The sequence below is a fragment of the Balaenoptera acutorostrata genome, chromosome 4, assembly GCF_949987535.1.
Source record: "Balaenoptera acutorostrata chromosome 4, mBalAcu1.1, whole genome shotgun sequence".
Taxonomy (NCBI): domain Eukaryota; kingdom Metazoa; phylum Chordata; class Mammalia; order Artiodactyla; family Balaenopteridae; genus Balaenoptera; species Balaenoptera acutorostrata.
Genome location: NC_080067.1, coordinates 79,446,780 through 79,470,495, shown reverse-complemented (window position 1 = coordinate 79,470,495; position 23,716 = coordinate 79,446,780). Strand labels below are relative to the sequence as shown.

At 52.0% G+C, this 23,716-nt stretch overlaps 1 protein-coding gene across 1 annotated transcript in view; it reads right to left on the bottom strand.

Moving 5' to 3' along the window:
• MUC4 (mucin 4, cell surface associated) overlaps nt 1-23,716 on the bottom strand; it is a 64,394-nt gene that overhangs the window by 5,159 nt on the left and 35,519 nt on the right. Inside the window, exons 3-23 of the mRNA XM_057544928.1 lie at nt 20,591-21,871; nt 19,838-19,951; nt 19,350-19,502; nt 17,879-18,012; nt 16,968-17,132; nt 16,063-16,218; nt 14,817-14,947; nt 13,251-13,339; nt 11,029-11,208; nt 10,720-10,845; nt 9,845-9,964; nt 9,290-9,498; nt 8,452-8,542; nt 7,826-7,993; nt 7,137-7,238; nt 6,485-6,718; nt 5,241-5,378; nt 3,451-3,632; nt 1,729-1,888; nt 575-754; nt 143-216 (exon numbers count right to left, since the gene is read on the bottom strand). Of these exons, the coding sequence (XP_057400911.1) occupies nt 143-216; nt 575-754; nt 1,729-1,888; nt 3,451-3,632; nt 5,241-5,378; nt 6,485-6,718; nt 7,137-7,238; nt 7,826-7,993; nt 8,452-8,542; nt 9,290-9,498; nt 9,845-9,964; nt 10,720-10,845; nt 11,029-11,208; nt 13,251-13,339; nt 14,817-14,947; nt 16,063-16,218; nt 16,968-17,132; nt 17,879-18,012; nt 19,350-19,502; nt 19,838-19,951; nt 20,591-21,871 (4,187 nt within the window). The remainder of the gene's footprint in view (nt 1-142; nt 217-574; nt 755-1,728; nt 1,889-3,450; nt 3,633-5,240; nt 5,379-6,484; nt 6,719-7,136; nt 7,239-7,825; nt 7,994-8,451; nt 8,543-9,289; nt 9,499-9,844; nt 9,965-10,719; nt 10,846-11,028; nt 11,209-13,250; nt 13,340-14,816; nt 14,948-16,062; nt 16,219-16,967; nt 17,133-17,878; nt 18,013-19,349; nt 19,503-19,837; nt 19,952-20,590; nt 21,872-23,716) is intronic.

Genomic DNA, 23,716 nt, shown 5'->3' with positions numbered 1-23,716 from the left:
CCTGGGGCAGGAGGCTCCAGCCTCCTCTGGCAGTTGAATCTAGATGGATTATGAGATGCAGAACGCACAAGCCATGGCTAAGACCCCGCCCTGAACCTGCCAAGACCCGCCTCCCCACCCAGAGCTGGCCTGCAGCACTGACCGAGGCATTGACATCTGCTTGGGAGGCACCTTCCTCTTCAATGAGCGAGAGATGGATGATCCTTAAGGGAAGCTCTGGAGATGGGAGAAGGAGGTCCATAATCACCTCACACGTTTACCAGGAGGATCAGCAGAAGTGGCCAAGTCTGCTGACCCTCACACAAATGCATGTTGGACTACAGTCAAGGCTTCCCTGACTCTTGTCTTGCTGAGCTGTGAGGTCACCTTCGGTCTTTCCTCAGCAGACTGCTCAGGCCCGTGGGTCATGCTGTGACAGCTGCCCCCCACTAGCTCTCATAGCCTACAACTTACCACCACCTGAGGGAAATTTGGAGTTGTGTCCTGTGAGTTTGAGGGACTTAGCCTGGCCCCCAGAGCCCCATATCGTCCCCCAAGGCGAGAGAAGTGGGGATGGCAGAGTATCTGGTCGTACCTAGACGGACAGTTGGAGGGAAATTGTTCCCAGCCAGGAAGCAGCGGGTGTCGGTGAAGGCTGGGGGGCAGGTACAGGTGGGCTGGCAGGCCGGAGCCTGGGAGATGTAGCAGTGGCCGTTGTTGTAGCAGAAATTCTCAGGGCAGGACTTGTTCTGACAGAGGAAAGGGTTCTCCAGAGCTGCAGGGGGAGCAGAGAGGTCAGCAACACCTCACTCAGCAGCAAGGGGTGGCCCCCGGCCCAGGGGAAGCTGCTCCCAGGACAGGCTTGACTTCTTTCCCGCAAAGCCCACTTAAACTGCATTCTGCTTGTGGGCCACTCTGAACCCCAAACTATCCTTCTTCCTTTTCCAGACATTTCTTGGCTGGGCGACCCTTCTTCCCCTGCCAGGTAAGGGTTCTCCTAATTCTGCTGAGGGAATGGAGCAGCAGCCAGGGAACCAGAAGTATCAGACCCTTCCCAGCAGGAAAGGACCCTCTTTCAGGAAAGCCCACCAGCCTGTTTTCTTCACTTCCATCCCCTTTCTGCCTTTATAAGGTTCTACCTCTCTGGTCTCTGCTCAGAAGATACAGTGGTCTCTAGATTTCATTGGGGCGCTTCAGGGGGCTTAGTGGAGGCCTCACCGTGATGCCCTCATGACTCTGATGGCTCAAAGGTCGAGCAACAGATGGTGGAAGGAGGACTCAAAGGGAAGAGGAGGCACCCCTGTCACCAGATGCCCATGGCAGCACCCCCGCCCCCCAGCCCCCCCTCACACAATGTCCTGACTAGGGAAATGCAGAGACCCTGGGCCTTGCATCTCTGAAAACCCCCGGGAGCCTGAGGGCCCCACCCCAGCGTACTTCTGGTTCCCTGGCTGCTGTTAAAAGTTCCCTCCCCTCTCCAGGCCATCTTCAGTCTTTTGCCCTGGGTTTCCCCCAACAGTGCCTCAGGGCTGCTCAGCCCTGGCCCCTCCTCCATGCCTGTACAATCTCTTCTCCTTCGGCCTCACACCCTGCCATACCCACCTTACCTCCTTACCATACCCACCTGTACTGTACATTCTAAAGACTTGCTGGAAAGGGGGGAGAAATGCTTCGCCCAGTTGTCTTAGGCCCTCGAGATGTCACCTGTCCCCAGAACCTCCTCCTGCCGAGGCCCTGTCCCCAGCTCACGTGCACAGTGACGTCCATCCCCAGTCAGGTTCGGTGGGCAGGCCTCGCAGCCCTTCCCGGAAATGCACTTCACATTTGGGAAGCACTGCTCGTCACAGGGGTCCTTGGAGCGGTTGCAGTAGCGGCCTAAGGTGTTCCCGTCACATCTGCAGTCAGCCACCTGGAATGGGTTGCTGATCACTGGGTGGTCAGGAGGCTGAACCATTAAGGGTTTCTGGGGTGTTGCACCAACCCCTCTGGTCTGAGAATCCATGGACCTTGAGTCCTTGTCTTAATTCTGCCAGTATCCACTGAGCAGTTTCTTGAACAGGCCCTGGGCCTGCACGTCCCTGTCAAAGGCAGACCGTCCTCCAGGCCACATGGCCTCCCTGGGCTATCCTTTTCCTGAGCCCTCTGCCTGGCCCCTGCCCCGGGATCCCAGCCTCTTCCCTCTCACAGCAAATCTCCTTGCCTGAAACCCTTCCTAGAGTAAGACAGGGGATAAATAAATAAATATTCTACTATCCCTGGAAAACTGGATCCTATGTAAGCTGCAGTTTCCTGCTCTCTCTTCCCTTGCTGACTCCCAACCAAGAAGAAGGAGGTTCGCTGCTGAGCACAGTGAAAGCGCGCAATAACCAGAACAAGGGCACAGGGAGGGGAATCGTCCAGATCCTCATCAAGTTCCTCATCTCTCTTTTCTATCTCGCCTACTGAGATGACGCTGGAAAGCTCCCCGAAATGGAACCCTTTAACACTTTGTACTGCCAAGACTGGATATCTTGGGATATCTAAAATAATATATTGATTTTAATCCCTTTTCCCCCCACTCTGTATTTTTTTCCTTTTCTGCCTCCTGGACTCCTCCACCTCTCTCCCTTTCAAGTAGGAATTCTCTGCTCATGCTTCAGGAGAAGGGTGTGTGTGTGTGTGTGTGTGTGTGTAAGAGGTGAAGGAGGTAGTGGGGTATTGCCAGCCGAACACTTTCCTTTCTGACTCCCCCCAAAAGGTGGGAAAAAAAAAAGCAGATGGGGCCAGATTCATGGACTTAGGCCAAGTATCTTGGCTAGAAACTTGAATGGAGAAGGATTTTCTTCAAACTTCAAAAGAGATGCTTCTTTTAGTTGGAGGAAGAGAGTAAAAAGGGAAAAAAAAGGTTTTGGGGGGACCAAGATCAGAGGGATCTGTACTCCTCTTCCCAACACCATGAAGATGAAGCCCCAGAGAAATGGCTACGCAGTGCTTCTAGGCAGATGGGACCCTAAGCCACTCTGCAGAGGGTTTCCTGTGTCTGAGCAAGGCCCAGAAGCCACAGAGCACTCCCCTATGTCTGAAGGGAGGGTGCATGGAGCTGTGATCCATGTAGACTCAGGCCCAGGGACCACATGGGCACCTTCCTACCCACATCTTACTGTCTTACTTCACTGTCTCACTCCAGAACCATGGAGCTGGGAACCACTGGGCAGCTCTAAGAAAGATTGAGGTGGAAGTTTCCTGCCAGCCTGGCTAAATGGGAGCTGGGAGATAAAAATTCAGTTGAGCTATAAGCAGTAAAGAAAGTTCTCTTTCTTACACTTGTCAGTTTGTGGCCCGAGATTGGTGTCTGCTCTACTCACCTACCACAGCTCCACCCGCCTCCCATCACACACATTAGCACAGAGGAGCTGAAGGACAACATCCTTTCAGTTCCCACTTCCTTTCCCTCAACTTGGAAACCTCCCCCCAACCCTCTTCACCACTCACCTCCAGGGAGGAATCACCCACCCAGCTGGTCTGGTTGTATAAACATTGGCTCTCTGCCTTGCACGCACAGACCACCGTCCTTGGCTTGAGTACAGATGACAAGTTGTCCTTGGCACTTCTTGCTAGAATCTCCAGAGTAAATGGTTCCAGCAACTTTGGTGTCCATAGCAATGCCCCATTCTCTGCCCCAGGGAAGACGAGACTGTTGAGAGCTGGAGGCCTCAACTGCTCTGCTCTCTGCCACCCCAGGTGCTGATGCTGGACTTCCCGCACCCCTCTCAGACCACCCCTCCAATTTTCCCCGGCATTTCCTTGAGCAAGGCTGGTTTCCTGGAGTGATCCTGATCACGCCCCGAGCTGGAGGTAGCACCAGCCCAACTCAGGGATCGTAGGGTGGACCCTCACAGAGGGGGAGGCAGCTGCTCCCCCTGAAGAGACCCCAAAAGGCAACCCTGCCTAGGCGTGCACCAGGATGGGACATCCAGGGGGGATGGAGGATGAAGGCCAGGATCCGCCCAACACTTCCCCAGGCTACACTGCAGGCCAGACTGACTTCAGCTTCATGGCATCCTCATCCCTCGCCCTGATTTCTCACCCACTGCTCTCATTGCCTGGACTTTTGACCAGCCACCTTCGGACACCAGACTACAGTGTAACACTGCTACCTATCAATAAGGACTCTTCTGGTCCAACCTGTCTTATGTTTTTCAAGAAAATAGGAACGTCTCCTTAAAACAGTAGATTGAGAAGAGCTGATAGTAGGGAACAAACGAGCATAACTTCCAGGCCAGCACTCTTCAGGATAGGAGCTCAGTGGAGGAGAAAATCTCCTGATACTATTAATTTGGCATCTGGGAGGACGCTACATGGAGCAACAGGGTACAGCCAAAGCAGTCCCTTCTTATGCAGAGAAAGAAAATGAGTCAGAGAGGTGCTCAGAGCTCAGAGTAAGGTCCCTAAGGGCTTTGGTTTAGCAAAGAACAGTCACCAGCTTAATTAGTGCTGGCAACAGAAGGCAAGCTACATCCTGTGGGCTTTGACTCTTTATTTTTGCACTTTTTTTTTTTTTTTTTTTGGCCATGCCTGGTGGTTTGTGGGATCTTAGTTCCCCAGCTGGGGATTGAGCCCGGGCCCACGGCAGTGAAAGTGCCAAGTCTTAATGACTGGATTGCCAGCGAATTCCCAGATTATTATTATTATTAATCTGGGAATTCCCAGATTATTATTATTATTATTGACCCAGATCATGGTTACAGGCCTGAAATGGGGTCTTCACACCATTACTGGGAGGGAAAGATGAAGCTTTGCTTGGTCCCAGTGCAGAAAAGCAGATAAAGAGAGGCAAAGTGAGGTAAACATGGTTGACAAACATAAAAATAGTGAGAAAGGTACCAAATGAAGTTATTTGCATTTCTTTAAATCTCTTTCCATATGATATCCTTCTTTCAATAGATATGAAAATGTTTTAAATTAGTATTTGTTAATTGTTATATTTATTCTAATAATTTGTTGATTGCATAAGGATGATTGCATATTATAAGACTGAGATGAAATGATCTTTGAATCAGTTGTACGGGCCCAGAGACAGTCTAGCTAGCCAGCCAAATCTCCATAAGCCCATCACTACTATTCACTGGGGGCACCTATTTGAATTATAGGGATTATTCCCAAGAAATGTTGGTCCTGGATATTCCAATGGAAAAGTGACATGAAGTTGCACAGGGTATAACAAAATTACCCAGAGCTTGACTCTGACCTCATCTGCTACAGCCCCAGCCAAGGATTCTTACCAAAGAGCTTGAAGTCAGTGCAGTTGTTTCTGAGAGTGAATGTGACGTCCTTAGTGCTGCTGGTGTAATTAACCAGCTTGGCCTGTCCCATGTAGGCTTCCATCACATCAGGACCCTCAATAGAGGGGGGGTACTGATCTGAGACACAAAGAAGGAATGCGAGGAGTGAGGCAAGATACTCTCTTGCCTTCTGGGCTTCCTGTTTCTTTAGTCCTCTCTCTTGTGTGAAGCATTGCCCAGGCTGTGACCTACCTCCAGAAGCAGGAATTATTCTGTGTACCTGCTCTCAAACACATGCAGAGTAGGTTGTGGTTGTATTGCCCACACACCCAAATCTTTATTCTCTCTTTTATCTTCTCCTCAAACAGGATTCAAGTTCTTTCCTGATCAGAATGTTATTCTGGGCATGGTATGAAGTGAATCAGAGGTCAGCGTTGCTCAGACCATTGCGGAGTTTTACCTTTGGAAGAGGGCTGTAAACCATGAGGGTAACATCTAGATGGGCTTTGCATTTGTCAGGAAATGGAGAGGGAGTAAAACCTTTGCACTGGTCTCTGTGTTTTGGAGCCCTGCTATTTCCATACAATTGTTTATTCATTCATTCAGTCAGTCAGTCATAACAAATATTTACTGAGCATCTACTCTATGGCTGGCACTGTTCTAGGTAGTAAGGATGCAGCGATGAACAAATAATAAAAAAGATACCTATGAAAATTAGAAAATATGTTAGATAGTTATAGATACTAAGGAGAAAAAATAAAGCAGGGAAGGCAAATAGCAAGTGGGGGTGAATGTGAAATTTTAGGCAGGCTAGCCAAGAAAGGCACTGCTGAGAAGGTGACATTTGAATAGAGACTGGAAGGAGGTGAGGGATGAGCTTGTGGCTCTCTGGGGGAAGGGCATTCCAGGCAAAGAGGATAGCACGTGCAGTGTCTCGGAATAGGGTGTGAGCCTGGCATGTTTGAAGAACACAAAGAATCCAGTGGGGCTGGGGTGGAATGAGTGAGGTGGGAAGTCCTAGGAGAAGAGTTTGGAGAGGCAATGGGGCCAGATTGGATAGGGCTTTGAAGGTTATCATAAGGACAGGGCTGGGGAATCGTGGGACAGTTTGAGCAGACGAATAACATGAGCAAAAGAATCTGTTAAGTTTTTTAAATGTGGAGCTTAAAGGAGTGCCGTGGAAGGGGGTCACCTCATCTGCTCCCTAACTCTGCACATGCCTCCCTGGGCCTCATACCACTTACTCAGGGTGGTGTTCATCTGCTGGTATCTTCTAAAGAGCATCCCAGTGTACAGTCCAAGGCTTCTGTTTCCTGTGGCCAGGGCATCGTAGATGCATTGTTTATCTCCATTACACTTGGAGGTCAAATTTCCATTCAAAGATTTGTTTCCCGACAGTTGTGAAAAGAAGACAGGGGTGAAGTTGGAAGGCAAATGGTCGTCCCTCTTGCCAAAAAGGCTTGTTCCGCTGATTTCCCCTAAAACACACAAGGTGCGGTGGTGGTGGCACCAGGGTGGGACTCCAGCTATATTCCCGCTGTGTCCACCCCTTACCCTTACTTTATATGGTTTGGGTGGGGGAGGGGGATGTGGAAGGACAGAGTGACTTCCAGCTTCTGAGTCTGGAAGTCCCCACTCTAGTGAGTGAGGGCCACCCAACTTCCTCGTCCTCTCTTCCAGGTAGAGAGACGCAGGTGGGACGGAAGTGGAGGGGACAAATCTGGGGTGGAGGGGACAAATCTGAGGTGGCACCAGCATCCTCAGGTCTCTTCCTTCCTACTCCTCTCTCATAGAGGGCAGAGGTCTGGTCCCCACAGGCCTGAGGGAGACGGTGCAGCAGCTTCCTTCATCCTGGCCCTACCCCATCTACCTGCGGACCCTGCGGCTCAGACTCACAGGCCATTCCATAGTGAAAAAGCGTCTCCTCGGAGCTCCCTGGGGGAAGGATGGAGCCATTGGGCATCCTGAAGTCATCATCTGGGTTGCCGTTCCAGAAGCCTGAGGGACAGAGCAGAAGTCAGCCACCCTGGGACTGTGGCCCGCCCCTTCCCTGGGGAGCCTCCAACAGGTCACATGGAGATGTGGGGAGTAGGGGGCCTGCGAAGTGTCTTTCAGTTGCATCTGTTGTCGGTTCAGTCCTCCAGGAGGCCAGGAGAGGACTATAGCCTCAGAGCCTGCCCCTCTGCTTCAGGGAAGGAGGAAATGAAGGAGGAAGTGGGGAAAGAAGGGAGGGAATACGGGGGATGGGGGAGGGTGGGAAGGTGTGAAGCCAGAGGGAGGGAGGGAGGGAGGGAGGGAGAGAGGGGAGGGGTGGCTGCTGGCCCCATGCTCCCCAGAGCCCATGCTCGATGCCCCCTCGGCTGCCCTGGACCCGGAGCTTCAGGAGGACGGGAAGTGAGCCTCAGAGGTAGCTGAAGAGGTCCCTCCTCCTTCCCTGCTGCTCTGTACCCTCAGGGCTCTGTTCCAAGGAGGCTGAGAAAGGAAACTCCACCTGTGATGTCCACAGGCCCACTGGAGGTGGAGATGCTTACGGGCTGGGGGTTCTGAGCTCCTACTGCAGAGACAGGCTCCTGCCTGCTCCTTACCCATGAGGCCCTCTGTGCGGTTCTGATACTCCTCCGGGAGGCTGCAGGAGGCATGGAGGATGTTGGAGAGAGCGATCACTGAGATGGTCACTGCCCCATCAAAGTTGGCCGATACCATGGAGCCATTGCGGGTCATTACAACTCCAGAGGTGTTGAACATCTCCTGGCCTGGAATGTTGGGAGACAAATGAGGAAAAAGCCAGCGTTGGAGACCTGGAGACCCAAGACTTGGCAGTAGTGAAGTTTCAAGATGCAGAGAGGAGACTAAGAGCAGCTGGGAGATGCCCTGCAGGGTCCTACTCCAGTGGCCCCAAACCACACTCACAGGACACCTTCACGGCCCACCCCACCCCCTTCTCCCTGGGGACTGAGGACGGGCTGTCATAGAGAGGCTGTCACAGCCTCAGGGGAAGGAGAGAAGTGAGGAGGGAAAGTTTAAGGCCCAGCTCTGGTGAAGAAACTGCTCAGGCACAGCTGCTGGAGGGACAGCAGGGGTGGTGACCACGCTGCTCTGCCCCGATGCCACTGCCTCTCCGCCCCAGCTCCCTTCTCCCTGGCGCTGGGCACCCTGCTGATCCTGACCCAGGGTAGCAGGAGAGGGCAGCTGGCGGCTGTCCCCAGCCTACCTATTGCATCTTCACGGTTAGTCTCAAATGTTACAGTCTGGTTGTTGAGCAGAACGTGGATTGTGTCACCGGGCTTAAGGAGCCATTGAACCTGGAAGGGAATTGACAGAGGCCTAAGCCCGACCTGCAGGTGGGCCGAGAAACTGAGGAAGGAGGCTGCGGAGAGCTCAGAGCCTGGGGCTTGGATGAAGGTGAAGGTGATGGGGAGTGTGACCACGAGGTGATGTAGCTACCATGCGTGAGGCGCTTGGCACGGGCCAGGCTCTGAGTGAGGCACGTTTCATAGATTAGCTTTTAAATCTCATAACGGCCCTGTGAGGTAGGTAATATTAATGTCCCCATTTTACTCTAAGGAAAAAGAGGCACTGGAAGTTAAATTGTTTCTTCAGTCTCACAACCAGGACCCTAATCCTGTGTCTCACAGGTTGACTCTTTCTTTTTTTCCCCATTATTTATTTATTTTTATTGAAGTATAGTTGATTTACAATATCGTGTTAGTTTCAGGTGTACAGCACAGCAATTCAAGCATATATGTATATGAAGAATATATATATATAATTCTTCAGATTCTCTTCCCTTATAGGTTATTACAAAATATTGAGTATAGTTCCCTGGGCTATATAGTAGGTCCTTGTTGGTGATCTACTTTATACGTAGTAGTGTGTATGTGTGTTAATCCCAAACTCCTAATCTGAACCACTGCGCTGGCAGGATGCGTCCTCCCTCCCTCCTGCTCCCTTCCCTTCTTCCTTCTCTTTCTCCTCCAGGGCCTCAGTCTCCAGCTGAAGGTCCCTGAGCTAAAGGCTCCCTGCGAGGGGAGCGCCCTGGCCCCACTCACCGTGATGGGGTCCAGGCTGCTGGAGTTGTATTCAGCGGCGAAGGCAATGAAGTTGGTGGCCTGGGCCGAGCCGGTCTGGGCAGTGCGGCCCTGCAGTAGGAAGGAGGAGTTTCTATCTCGGGTCCGGACCAGCAGGAAGTCTCCCAGCCCATTGAAGGTGTAATTGGTACCATCCAAGGTGGTGATGTGGGGGTCCCCAAACATCCAGGCTGGAACAAAGGAGGTACCACGTTGGCAGGGCAGACCAGGGAAAGACCTGGGAGACTTCAGCCTGGAGAGGTGCTCATGGAGCATTTAACCCTCCCCGAAAGCCCTCTTGTGCTTGTGTGCCCCCTCATGTCCTCTCATTACCTCCCCACCTACCACACCTCCCCCTCCGCAGGGCCGTGTGTGAAGTCCCTCCTCTGCCACACTCCACACACACCTCCACCTTCCCTTGTGGTCACAGTGCTGCCCCAGGAAGCTTGTGCCGCCCCGGTCCAGACCCCGAGAGGCTAACCCTCCCCAGATCTTCCACTTCAGCCCTGCCCCAGGGCTGGGCTCCAGCAGCCTCACCCGGCCTCGGGGGCTGGTACCCAGCGCAGCTGACGTGGGGCCTCCTGAGCTGGTACAGGGCGCAGAAGGAGGGCTTGTCGTTGAAACGGCAGCACCAGTTCTGTGGCTCCAGTTCTTGGTCTGTGGGGAAGAGCAGCAGGTTGGGGGAGATGAGGGACCTGCAGGACCCAGCTGGGAGGTTTGGGCAGGAGGATGCGGGCGGCAAGGGCATGGTTGGCAAATCAGGCCCACGTGAGTTCAGATCCCACCCTGCTTAATGACCTTAGGCCATTGACCAGTTACTATTTCCCTTGTGGGCTTGTCAGAGCCACGTGGAGCAAAGCCCCTGGTGGGCAGGCACAGGGTCCTTCCTTTCTTGGAGTGGGGAGTCTGAGTCCCACCGCTCTCCAAACGCTGGGAGTGGGAGGCTGTGGCTGGTCGTCTGGGGACTAAGGAGGCTGCTGAGATTGCAGGGAGGAGGTGGGGAGCACATGCTTACCCTGGGCCCCCAACCCTGTCCTCTCTAGCTCCTTTGGAAGGTCTCTGCGGGAAATGACTCCACATCTTCCCCCAGACAGCCTGCTAATCTGGGTCAGACCAGGCCCCTCCCCTTCCCTAGAAAGATGTCCCTACTCTGGGCTGGGGCTATGGGCCAAGTGGAGATGGGGCAAGAGGAACTCAGTCAGAAATCCCTAGGATGCCAGCTGGAAGGGATGTCGGAAACTTCCTAATGTTACAAGATCAGGAAATTGAGGGGAAGTAGCTGGGAGGAAATGGGGACAAGAGGCTTCATTCTGTGGGTCCCACTGCTGACGTGGAGCCCAAGCTGGTCTCTGACAGTGAAGAACAGAAAGCTCCAGAAAAGGCGGGGTTGAGTTTTCCGTGGACTCACTTACCGAACTGCCAAGGACTCTGCACTCTCCAGCCTTGGAGAAGCTCTCCCCAGGGTCCGTAGCTGCAGCACACACCCCCTCGCCAGGAGGAGAAGCTGCACAGCTGCCTGCTGCCAAGGCCCGACCAGGCTGCAACAAGCCCAGACATACTCAGGCCCAGGATGCCCGTGGTGGTGGCGGCAGTGGGGTCGGGGTGCTTCCAGGGAGGAACTGAGGGTGCCCCAGAAGGGAAAGGTCAGGCATGGCCAGAGGGAGGGAGTGGGCTTGTGGGGGACACTGGGGGTGCCTCAAGAGACAGGAAGGAGGTGTCACCTATGTTGATGGGCTGGAATCTCAAGTCCCATAGTCCCTGCCTCCAGGAACACGGGCAGGAGATCTGGTTCCAGCCCCAGCTGGGCCACTGAGACTGTCTCTTCAACCACTGCAGGCACTGGAGACGGTAGTTGGGCTTTTCTTCTTTGTGTAGCTTGTAGATTTGCAGCCCTCGGAGGCCTGGGGGAGCAGAGGAAGAAGGGGTTATCCCAGGGCCTGGGGCCACAAGCTCTGATTTAGCTTTAGGGACACGCAAAACTCATAAAGGCACCCTCTGTATGTCACTCCCCCAACTCTGGACAGCTCTTCCAGGGAGGAACCCAACTGAGACTGGCAGGGATTCCTCCCCAAAGGCCCCTTTGATGTGATGTTCAAAATCCCAAAGCTTGGGTCTTCCCTGGTGGCGCAGTGGTTGAGAATCTGCCTGCCAATGCAGGGGACACGGGTTCGAGCCCTGGTCTGGGAAGATCCCACATGCCACGGAGCAACTAAGCCCATGAGCCACAATTACTGAGCCTGCGCGTCTGGAGCCTGTGCTCCGCAACAAGAGAGGCCGCGACAGTGAGAGGCCCGCGCACCGCGATGAAGAGTGGTCCCCGCTCGCCACAACTGGAGAAAGCCCTCGCACAGAAACGAAGACCCAACACAGCCATAAAAAAAAAAAAAAAAAAAAATCCCAAAGCTTGGATCTTAGTGTGAAACTCTGGGACAAGTGCTGGACAGGGAGACCTCACCTATACCCAACTCGGAGCCAAACCCTGGCCCTGAGCTTCAGTCCACCCCATTCTCTACCCTCATGTCTGCTACTCTAAGTTCCAATACCTGCCAATCCCCCCAAACCAGTTTCTCCTCATGCACCCTATATCTCAGTGAGTGATGCCACCAGCCACCAGCCACATGCTCAGACACTTGCACAGACATGCCAGTGGCCAAAGCAGCCAGGATGGAGGCTGACGCTCAGGGGCCAGCTGGAGAGCCACAGGGAAGCTGGCACGTGAAGCAGACGCTTGCGCCAACAATACGAGGCTGAGGAAGCTTCCTCTGTGCCCAGATGCCATCCTTGGAAACGAGAAGTAATTGGGAGAAGAAATCCTGAAGGGGGTTTGAACTTTAAATAGACCTTTAATTAACTGTAAGTTACTTACCACCCACCCCAGCTGCATGAGTGAGAAATGGGGCTCCAGAGTACAAAAAAATGCAATAGGACATAATGTATTAGATTTTGATCCTGTTCCCACACAAAAGAAGAAATTATCAAGATAACTACAGTTTGATAAGGTTTTGAAAAGAATAATCATTGTTTATGATTACCTGTTCGTGTATCTTCTCCACCATGGCCTGGTATCAAGGGAAACACACCAGATACTCTCCCCCAAAACACATACACACACTATCACATTGCACCCCCTACATCACAAGCAGATGCATCTGGATAGAAGGGACTTAATCTGATAGGACAGCTTTCTCCACAAGATGGCACTCATGATTTGACTCAGCTTCTGTTTACCAGAATTTCTTGCCACAGAACAAATAGAGCTGGATTTATGCTTCACAGTTTACATGGCTAATTTCTAATGTTAAAATATCTTTTGTTCTTTCACATTTTGGAAACTGTAATTTCTTTCCCTTTGGGGCCACCAGACAGTACAAGTCATGGAGGAGGCCCATGGGACCTAAAGTACCGGCCTTCTTACCAGAGTGAGAGCTCTCTGAGACCAACAGAGTTCCTCTTTATTTTTTTCATACTTCTGGCTCTTAGCACTGTGTCCAGCACACAGCAGGTACTCAATAAATGATGACTGAATAGATGTCAGATCCCCTGAAACTCCTTTTTGGTAGATCCATTAAGGGATCTCATCTGGGTTCTCACTCCAGCTCTGGGACAGGACACTTGGAGAATTGTCCTAACTGCTCATTCATGTCCCCCACCTCCTGCTGTACCCCCGTCCTCACTTCCAGGATCTGGGCCCCCTCTCATAGCCCTCCTGGGTTTGGCTCATTCCAGGGAGAAGACTCTGTACTACATGAGGGTGCAGGAGGTACGCTGCTCCCTGGGCAGTGCCAAGTCTGGATTCCACCTGTGGGAGGTCAGATTGTGCTGGAAACACCCTTTGGGACGGTGGAGATACAAGGGAGCTGCCCCTCTAGGACTGTCATGGCACACGGAGTGCGAGACAGAAGAGGACTTGAGTCCCTCCAGTGTGATAAGGTGGCGCTTTTACCTGAGTTGGAATCCAGGAATTGGTCTGGACGATACTTCTCCCACACTGGCTGGAATGTCAACGGGCTGTTTTTGAAATACCCATCTCCACTGCAGGCAAAGGAAAGAATCTCTGGCCTCTGTCACACACAGACTCTTTCCCCTCAGTAGGCAAGTTACTCATTCATCCGGCCGGTCAGTCAGCCAGTCACCCACTCGGTCCGGCCAGTCATTAGTCATCAGCTGGTCAGTCAGCTATTCAGTCAGTTGGGCAGCCAGGCAGCCAGAATCACTGACTCCCAGCGCTAAGCAGGAGCGGGAAGGAGGCGGATGGGGCAGGGGTAGGAGGCCCTAATTTATTCCACATCAGATGGAGAAGTGCAGGAAACTGGTCCTGAGACGGGGGTGTGAAAGAAACAGCTCAGGCCTCCTTCCTGTTAGTTTCCCTTCAACTAGGGGTTGGAGAGGGGGCGCTGTAGGGGACGGTTGGTTGTGAGGGTTAGGAGCAGTCTCTGAGTTAGGAGGACCCGGGCAATGGGTGCTCCGCCCCTCTCCCCACACCCCGGGGCGGTGTTTAAGCGCTGCTCCAGGAAGGAGGGAACCCTGGAGCAGAACCCGCAGCCTCTCTGGGTGCACGCCTCAGAGCAGCGACTCCGGATCCTTTCTCCCCTTTGACACAGGACAGATGAGGCACATGGGCGTGACACCTTCCATGGGTGCACTCAGAAAGGTGTGACATTCCTAGCTAAGTTGGATAATTGCGCTACTTTCTCCTCCAGGGCACATCAAAAAGCACGTGAAAGCAATGTAATTATAGGCGCGATACTGAACACACTCTCGGAGAAAAACCCTTGCAGCAATTACCAGTAACAAATTACATGTGACCTTCACAACTGATTGCACACACACCATGGTTCAGAACTGTTGTGTCAGAGAATGAGCTACCTCCAGCCTTGGGAACCCACGCCCGCATCCCCGCGCCATCCATCTCTCTGCTCTCCATCTTTGCCACTAACCCCACACAAGCTGTTGGTGCCCCTGGGCGAGAGGTTAATTCTCAGCCCATCAGAAGTCAGGAAGGCAGATTTCAGCATTCTATTTTGGATTCAACTTCCTGCTTTGCCACTTCCCAGCTCTGTGACTCTGGGCAATGACTTGTCTATTTGTACCTCAGTTTCCTTACCTGCAGAATGGGTAGTAAATAGTATCTCCTTCATGAGGCTGTTGTGATAGTCAAATGAAATAATGCCTATTAAGTACTTGGTGTAATAAATGTTGGCTCTTATTGTGATGTTATTTGAGAAGTCAAGAGAGGTCAGCTAATGTCAGTGGAAATCCTAGAAGTCAAAACTCTGGGAATTATTATCACTGTGCACGGGGATTGGGGTAGGGAAGAGAATGGCAGGGTGAATAGGGATCTTTTAATATGAAACAGCAAGAAGTGGGAACTGGAGTCCGTGTGAGTCAGAAGCATTGGCAAGGAGGAATCCTGCGTTGTCCTGGGGGGATGGAGTGTGTGTGCAGCACAAGCCCTGCTCTGCAGGGCTCCAGTTATCTGCTCAGTGCTGACAACCCCTCCCTGTCCTACCTGGAGAAGCCCATCAGGACGGGGTTGCCTGGGCGCCGGGTCACATCCCACTGCATACCGCCGCTTTGGTAGAGAAACAAGGCGTAGGACCTGCTCCCGTCTGTGGAAAGGATGGCCTGGTAGGTGCTGGTCTGGGGGTTGGCAGGAGACAGACACAGGGATGCCTGTGAGAGATCTGGGATGTCCCACCACCCATCCCACTCCCCCGCCACCCGACACCCACGTCACCTTTTCCTGGCCTACCCAGAGCAAAGGCATGGGCTTAAAATATAAGCAAGTTTGGAATTATGCAGAGATTTCACCCTAACTGTCAAAGCACCTGCCATGGTGGATTTGCCTTCTTTGTGACTTCTTTCCAGGGAGGGAAGGTAAAGGACTCTGGGTTAAAATCCAGTTAGAAGAGGGTCTGTATGAGAAAGCTTCAGCAACCTGAGAGGTTAGCCACGACACTCGAGAGCTGGGAGAGGCCTGAGGAACTTCCTCAGGGATATTTAAGGATATTGTCCCAACGTCCCCTCACCCTAAATAGCGTGGAGGACCACGCAGGTGAGACTGGAGGTTCTCTGAAGGTGGGTGTCAAGCACTGGGCTTGTACAAAGTAGGTAAGCAATGAACTTGTTGAGCCAATGAAGAAGTGAGTGACTTTTTAGACCAGACACGAGGAATAACTTTGTGACTGTCCGAGCGGTGAGGCCCCAGAGAGAAGATTAAGGAGAGCCTGTGGTGTGCCCCCTTCCAGTGGATGCATTTCGGTTGAGAGCCAGAGTGCGGAGTCGGAAAAACCTCAGTTCCAGGCCTGGCTTTGTCATTTGCTAGCTGGGTGACCATGAGCAAGTTGCTTAACCTCTCCAGCCAGCATCTTCCTCATCTCTAATACGTGGATAATAATATTAGGTTGAGCCATATAAAATTGCCAATAGGCAGCCACTTCTGACTAACAGAAATTTCACGTCCCATGTTTCAACTCCTAATACCCAGTGCTCTGGGCTGGTGTGATGTCATGTAAGCGAAGCCCTGAGGCACACCTGGCACATGGTAAGTGCTCAGGAAACAGGGCGGGGGTGGGGGGCGTTGGAGGTGGAGGGATGGGGGATGGGGAGGCGGGGAGGTGGGCCGGGAGGGGAGTGCTATAATCAGCCATCTGTCCTTGAGTCAGAGAGGAGTTTAGAAGAGTGGGCTCTGCCTAGGATTCTAGGATGTCTGACTTCCAGATGGTTCACAGGGAAGTGCCCATTGGTCCACTCACCCCGATGGTCCCCCAGGCAGGATAGGCGGGGGCATGGAACCACGTGACCTTTAGCGTCCACCTGGCTTTGTAGTTCCGGGTGTTTGTTAACATTTTAATCCAAGACTCCACCTCCCTCACTAGCAGGTTGTATTCATCATAGAGAGTCTCGTATTCCTAGGAAAAGAAGGCAGATACGGACAAGGAAATGAGGGTCCCAGCTCAATACTCCTGAGGGACCCCCCACTTTCTGCTCACTTTAGTCCACCTGTGTCTCCCATCCTTCCCCCTCCCAGGCCTACATTTTCACAGTTAGTGCCTGTGACCTTAAGATAGATCCAAATTCGGGCCACAGGGAAACCTGGGGTGTGTGGAGTGGAGAGTCAAGGCCCAGAAACCCAAGTCTTCTGGACTTGAACTTGTGCACCTCTTAGCATAAACTGGCTCCGACTGTGCAACCGCCTGTGCCCATTTGTACCGCCCTATGTCCAGCTGAAGGCTCCTTGAAGACAGGCACGTATTTCTTCACCTTTGGACCTTCTACAGTGCCTTGTCCGTGGCAGGGGCACGATCCACATTTGCCTGCGTAGCTTTCATTGCGCTGGTAGCTCCCACTGATTGGAATCATAAACCCCACCCAGGAGCACAACGCAGGGTCCCTGCTTGATTCAGCCTCGTTAGGATGGACCCCTACAACCTCATTCTAAAATCAAACCATGGATCGCTGCACCCCATCTCTGTCACCTGCAGTCTTCCCGTGGTTGTATCCTAGTCTGCTTCCTTCCCGCCCTCATATTTAAGCTTCAGTCCCTGCCCACACTGAGCCCGGGCTCTGAGAGCTGGAGCACTTTCAAGGCCCTCCACACAGCCCTTTGTCTCTCCTTGGCTGCTGCAGGACCCTGAGTGCTGAGCTTTGAAAGGCCCACCTGGTAAAATATGGTTCCCCGGCTGCTGGAGAAATCAGCATCGTCCCAGAATGGAGCCACCAGGGCCACAGGATCCCAGGCTGTAAAGCCTCTAAGGGGAGGGTTGGGGTAGGAGAAAATCTGGTACTCTGATTCCGGAAAAATGATCTGGCCATTATCTGTGAACTGAGCACAAAGGTTCTTCTGGTTAGCATTCAGAGAGGGAGCGTCCCAGCCTTGGGTCAGCTCCTGGGATGCGTGAGGGTAGAACTTCAGAGATTTCAACAACCTCTGGAAGGTCTCATCCATCTCCCTGCCTGCTGGGAGAGGCCCTGTACATAGTTCTCCCACAGATACTCTTCATCCTTAGGCCATTCCTCACGTCCTAAGACCTTCCTAAGGTGGTAGGTTTTGTCCTGCTTCAGTGGCAGACCCTTTCACAGTGTCCTGACTCAGCCCCCGCACTGAGGGCCACGACTGCCATTCAGCTCTCCTCTGGTAGACATGAAGTATCAATACATGGACCAGGGAACCAGGAAATAATTATAGAAAATGTGAACAGCATCAAAGAGTCAATTTTCCCAAGCAGAGCTTCCTACGCAATAAAAGGGCCCGTGAAAACGGTGGAGAGCTTGCTGGGCCCCGGCACCTCTCTACTGAGGTGACAACACTTCTGTCCACCTGGGTGGGGAGGCCTTGCCTAGCTCCCTGTCTTCCTCAGCTGGTGCCCTATCATTAAAGACGGTGCATGCAAACTGAGCTAGCGGCAGGGACACAGTAGGTGCCTGACGAGCGTTGCTTCCATTCTCCTGCTCGGTCATGGTCATGGTTGGTCATGGTCACAGGGATGTCTCTGAGGCTTGGAGGGAGAAGCAAGGCCCACGGAATGCAGGTCATGGGTCCTGCCCTTTGGGCTGCAGTCGGGGACTCACGTAGAGGGAATCCCGGAGAGAGGAGCCGAGGGGGAAGCCAATCTGGGGTTTGAAGAGTGGCGAGGTGAAGTCCACAGTCCTCTTGACAAACTCCTGGTCTCTGGCACGCAGCCCGTAGGGGAAGAGGGAAACGCCTGGGCCGGTACAAAGAGGAGCAGGAAGTTCTCATAGGCCCTGATGTCATCAGGGCTGGTAGGGGCCCCCAAGAGTGTCCCCAAGCTGCTCCTCCACCCTTGTCCCCTGTTCCCCTAAGTGGGAACCATCAAGGACTCCTCTGTCCACTTGCATTCAACCCATCTCCTCATTTTACCCATGAAATGGTACGCTCAGCCTTCCCCAGTTTGAAGAAAAACAGATTCTGCTGTCAGAATACCAACAAATTATTCTGTACCAGTTATGGTACTCAAAATTCTTTTAAGGGTGAAAAGACAAAATTCCTCCAATGTAGTGAAGATGAGTAATTGAAAGATCATTTCACAGAATGAGACTTGTTCCCTAAGATGGTATTTCTCTAGATAAACTTAAAATCCCCGTAGAATTTGTCATCAGATCCCCCATGGAGGTCCTTGGGCTCCAATTTGAGAAACCTTGTCCTAAACGTTTCTCAAATGGGCCTCCTCCTTTCCATACTGGCAGCCCTCACCTGGTGTTGCTTGGAATACCGCAGCAGTCTCTACACTGATCTCCTGGCCTCCTGCAAATTCATCTCCCACCCCAGCCACCATGGAACGGTTCATAAATGTAAATCACGCCATGTCCTCCCTGGTGCCTCTCTACAAGATTCCCTCACATGACAGCCTTGCTTCTCAACACCCTTCCCCTCACTTCTGGTAACCCCGAATTCTTTACGGATCTCCTCCCCCTGCAACACTAGGACTGCTTTTCCTGTCCATGCCTTTATTGCAGCTGTTCAGGCCCTCCTGCCTGCCTGGGGCACTTCCGCTACCCCAGCTCCTATTCACTCTTTCCAGGAAGCCTCCTCTTCACCTTGACCCCACCCCCACCCCTGACATTCCATCGGGCCTTCCAGTGTGCGCACCTAATATCCTGGGCTTATTCTAATGGTACCTACTGAGGCAGCAGCTCTGTCTCTTGCTAAACAGCGCCTTGATCATTTCTGTATCTCCAGCTCCTAGCCCAGCACCGTGTGCAAAGCCAGCCCTCAGCACCCAACTCTGATGCTCTTGCATTGTCCCTGTAAGGCCCTTCTGATTCAAAACAACAGTCTATGAGCAAGCAGGCTGAGACTAAGCACTCAGTTACCCACCCCTATCAAGGGGGTATGGAGAGCAGCTGGACTTCCAATGGCCCAGGTGGGGCAGTGGAGAGATCCACAGAACTGGTTCCCCCAATGACCCACGAGGGACCTAGCTGGTAGATCCAATCCAGCTGCCACAGCTACAACCTCCACATCTAACTCCATCCTCTCCCTCCCAGGGTGGAGAGGCTCCAGCTCTATGGAATCACTCGCCTTTCTCGGGCTTGATAGGGACTGGGGCAGCTGTTGAGTGGGTGCCTCTGGAAGTGTCAGCAGTGGACGTGGTAAGGGTCTGGGAGGTTGTTAAGAGTAGAGATGTTGCTGTGCTTCTCCCACTGTCTGTCTTCTGTGAGGTTACGATTGTTCCTGGGCAGGCAGGGAAAGAAGACTGGAGTGGGTTTTACAGAGAAAATAGCAGAGTTAAAGAGAGTCAGAGACTTTAGGAGCTGGGAGAGACAGCTAGAAACCTGTCTGTCTTCTGGTCACACCCAAATCACTCCCTGCAGAAAAGCAGTTATCTCCTGGGGTAGAAGGGATGATGAGCCTGTCACCCACCATACCCGCCCCTGACTTCATCTTCTCGTGGACCTGACCTCCAGCCTGTCAGTGTTAACTCACCTTCCTCTCTCAAGCACTCCTTGAGGCTGAGCTGAGCCAGTTGGGCCACTGTAAGAGACCAAGACCCCGGAGTCCCCACCTACCTGATGTCTCAGTCTTCACGGAGGAGCTTAAGGATGCTGTGGATGGTGGAGAAGTGCTGGTAACAGACAGATGAGTGGGGTGACCTGTGAATAGGGTGGTGGAGCTCCAGGTGACTGCAGGGCCAGGGGCTGATTGAGAGAATGAAGAATTACTGGTTGAAGTATAGAAACTCGATATGGTCTGAGCTGTGCCCATATTACCAGAAGTAGAGTCAGAGAAAGAATAGTCTGTGGATGGCTGTGGAGTAAGCAATGGACTCTTAGAATACTTACATGCTGAAGAAGTATCAGGAGTGGTCTTGATCGAAAGGTAGCTTGTCAGTGGAAATGGTGAAGTCGGTGTGGATCCAGCTACACTGTTATGATTACCTGTAGAAACCACATCTGTTGGCTTTGTAATAGGATGCATAGTAGAGGCTATTGTCTGAACAGCTGCAAGATGCTCAGACGTGGGTGTGCTTGACTCGCCCACTAAGGAAGTAGGGACTTGTGTGGTATTTGTCAAGGAGTTATTGTCAGAACCCACAGGGGGAATGACCCCAGCAGTCGCATTTTCATGGGTGAATGAGCCTGGGGTTGTTGTCAGAACTTCTCCACTTGTGGACAAAATTGTGGAAGGAGAACGAGAGGCTACATCACTCAGGGTGATAGAAGTGGCTGCAGCTGTCCCTTCAGTTACCCCAGATGACATGGTTGGCATTGCTGTTTGGGTCCTGTGGCTGTCGCTGACTGGGTTTGAGATAAAGGTTGTGCTGGTGCCTGAAGGTGACAGTGTATGGGTAACAGTTTGTGGAGATGTGTGTACATTTGATGTGGATGAAGGAGGTGGAGATGTGACTGCTGAGAAGGTTTCAGTCACCTGGGAGACTGAACTGACAGTTTCAGATCCTTTGGTGGTTCCTGTACTTTGAGTCTGAGCCATCTGGGAAATGGCTGAGGTTTCCTGAGGAGAGGTGCTGGGAGAAGCTGGGCTTGACTGTCCTGTAGGTCTCCCTGTTGTTGAGACCTCAGAGATGATGGTTGAAACGGTGCTGGAGACAATAATGGACCCCAGTCCTGTGGTTCCTGGAGTAGTGTCAGGACTGGTTGCAGTGGACAGTTTGGTCGTTGACAGAGTTGGGTGGCTTTCCCTGGAGGAAGTTGGTGAGAAACTCTTGATCTTACCTGAGGTAGATGTTTCTGGGGGAGCACTTCCTGAAGTTGTTTGGCTGCTTGCCGTGGATGACAAAGCAGGAGCTGTGCCCCCCAAGGTGGTGTCCATCACCAAGGAGGCCAACGTACTGGTTTGTGGTTCTCCAGTGGTTGCTGTGCCTTGAGTCTGATGGGTTTGGGAAATGGCTGATGTTGTGTCAAGTGAGACGCTGGTAGCCGGGGATGTTGATTGGCCTCCTTGGCCTCCTGAGGTTGAGACGACAGAGGTGGCCTGAGGCATGGTGCTTGTTATGGAAAATGATGTGCCACCTGAAGTTCCCAGCGTGGCGTGGGGGTAGGTTGGTGCTGTCCACAGTCCTGTGGTAGTGGTAGTGGCCTGAGTTGTGTGGTTCTCCCTGGAGGGCGCTGGGATGAAGGTTGTCACTTCACCTGTGGTGGACGTATCCTGAGGCACACTTTCTGAGAGCGAGTGTCCACTTGGTTTGAATGAAGAAGTTGCAGATGTGACTGTTTTGATTGTGTTCATCACGGGGGAGAATAAACTCACCGTTTGGGACTCTTGTGCAGTCTGTGTGCCTTGAGTGGGACCTATTTGGGAAATAGCTGACGATTCTTGAGGAGAGATGCTGGCAGAGAGTGGTGTTGACTGCCTTGTTGGGCCTGCTGTCACAGTTTGTTGAGATGTGTGTCCACTTAGTATGGATGAAGGAGATGTGGATGTGACTATTTCAGTGGTTTGAGTCATATTGGAGCTTGTGCTGCTGACATGAGTACCTCCAGTGGTCTCTGTCCCTTGTGTCCAATGAGGCTGGGAGAACGCCGCTGTTGTTTGCTGAGCAGATGTGCTCAGATAGCGGTGTGTGGTAGGCTCTTTCTGTTCGCCTATTGTTGAGACCGTAGATGAAACCCAAGAAGTACTAGCTGGGGAAGTATATGATCTTTCTGCGATTAATGTAGTGGCAGCTACTGGTGTTGACAACGGTTCTTTTTGTGACTGAGCTGTGTGGCTGTCACTGAAGGATGAGGAAGTGACTGTTGTTGTTTTACCTGGAGTAATTGTTTCATGAGAAACACCTGTAGAGATTGCGCTTCTGGTATGGGGCCACCCCGTGGTCTCTGTGCCTTTGCTCTGGTGGGTGTGAAAAACCACAGATGTTTTTGGAGTTGAAGAACTGGTAGAGAGTGGAATTGATTGTGCTACTGACTGCCATGTTGTAGAAACTTTAGAAGTGAATGGAGGAAAATTGCTAGTTACAGAAGGTGATGTGTCTATTGTGCTTCTTACAGTGGTGTCTGCTGAGGTTGGTGCTGTCAAAAATTCTGTTGCTCTGAGAGATATAATGCTGGAACTGGAAGGAGATGATGTGCCTGTTTTACCAGAAGTGAACGTCTCCTGAGAAATGACTTCCATAGGATTGTGTCGACTTGGAAAGGATAAAGGACTTAATGTGATCATTGCTGTGATGGTCCTCGTTTGGGATTCTCTGGTGGTCTCCGTGCTCTGAGTCTGATGGTTCGGAGGAGATGCTGATGTTTCCTGAGGAGAGATGCTGGAAGAGGGCAATGTTGATAGTCCTTCTATTTCACTTGTCATTGAGACTGCTGAAGTGACTAGAGTAAAGTTTCTAGTTACAGAAAGTGATATGATCCCTGTGTTTCCCACAATGCTGTCTGTTGAGGTTGGTGCTGTCAACATTTCTGATGTTGTCGCAGGTGTGTGGCTCACCCTGGCTGGGGATGAAGTGGTTGTTTCACCTGAAGAGGATGTCTCCCGGGGAGTGCCGGCTGTAAGAGTGTGTCCACGTGGGGATGATGAGGGGGTTGATGAGGTCACATCTGTGATGGTGGTGCTTTGAGTTTCTCTGGTGGTTTCCATGCTGAGAGTCTGGTGGTCCTGAGAAGACGCTGATGTTTCCTCAGTAGAAGTGGTCAAAGAGGGTAAGGTTGATTGTTCCTCTAGTCCAGTTGTCATTGAGACTATCGAGGCTACTGGAGTAATATTTCTTGTTACAGCTGATGATGTTTGCCTTGTGCTTTCTACACTGGTGTCTGTTGAAGCTGGTGATGTCATCCTCTCTGAAGTTGTAGGAGATGTGTTGCTTCCACTAGATGGGGAGAAATTTCTGTCTGTTGAGGTTGGTGGTGTCAACATTTCTGATGTTTTTGCAAGTGTGCGGCTCACACTGGCTGGGGATGAAGTGGTTGTTTCACCTGAAGAGGATGACTCCTGGGGAGTGCCTTCTGTAAGAGTGTGTCCACTTGGGGATGATGAGGGAGTTGATGTGGTCACATCTGTGTTGGTGGTGCTTTGAGTTTCTCTGGTGGTTTCCATGCTGTGAGTCTGGTGGTCCTGGGAAGATGCTGATGTTTCCTCAGTAGAAGTGGTGGAAGAGAGTAAGTTTGATTGTTCCTCTAGTCCCGTTGTCATTGAGACTGTTGAGGTCACTGGAGTGATATTTCTCATTACAGTTGGTGATGTGTCTCTTGTGTTCTCTACAGTAGTGTCTGTTGAAGCTGGTGATGTCATCCTCTCTGATGTTGTAGGAGATGTGTTGCTTCCACTAGGTGGGGAGAAATTTCTGTCTGTTGAGGTTGGTGGTGTCAACATTTCTGATGTTGTTGCAGGTGTGCGGCTCACACTGGCTGGGGATGAAGTGGTTGTTTCCCCTGAAGAGGATGTCTCCTGGGGAGTGCCTTCTGTAAGAGTGTGTCCACTTGAGGATGATG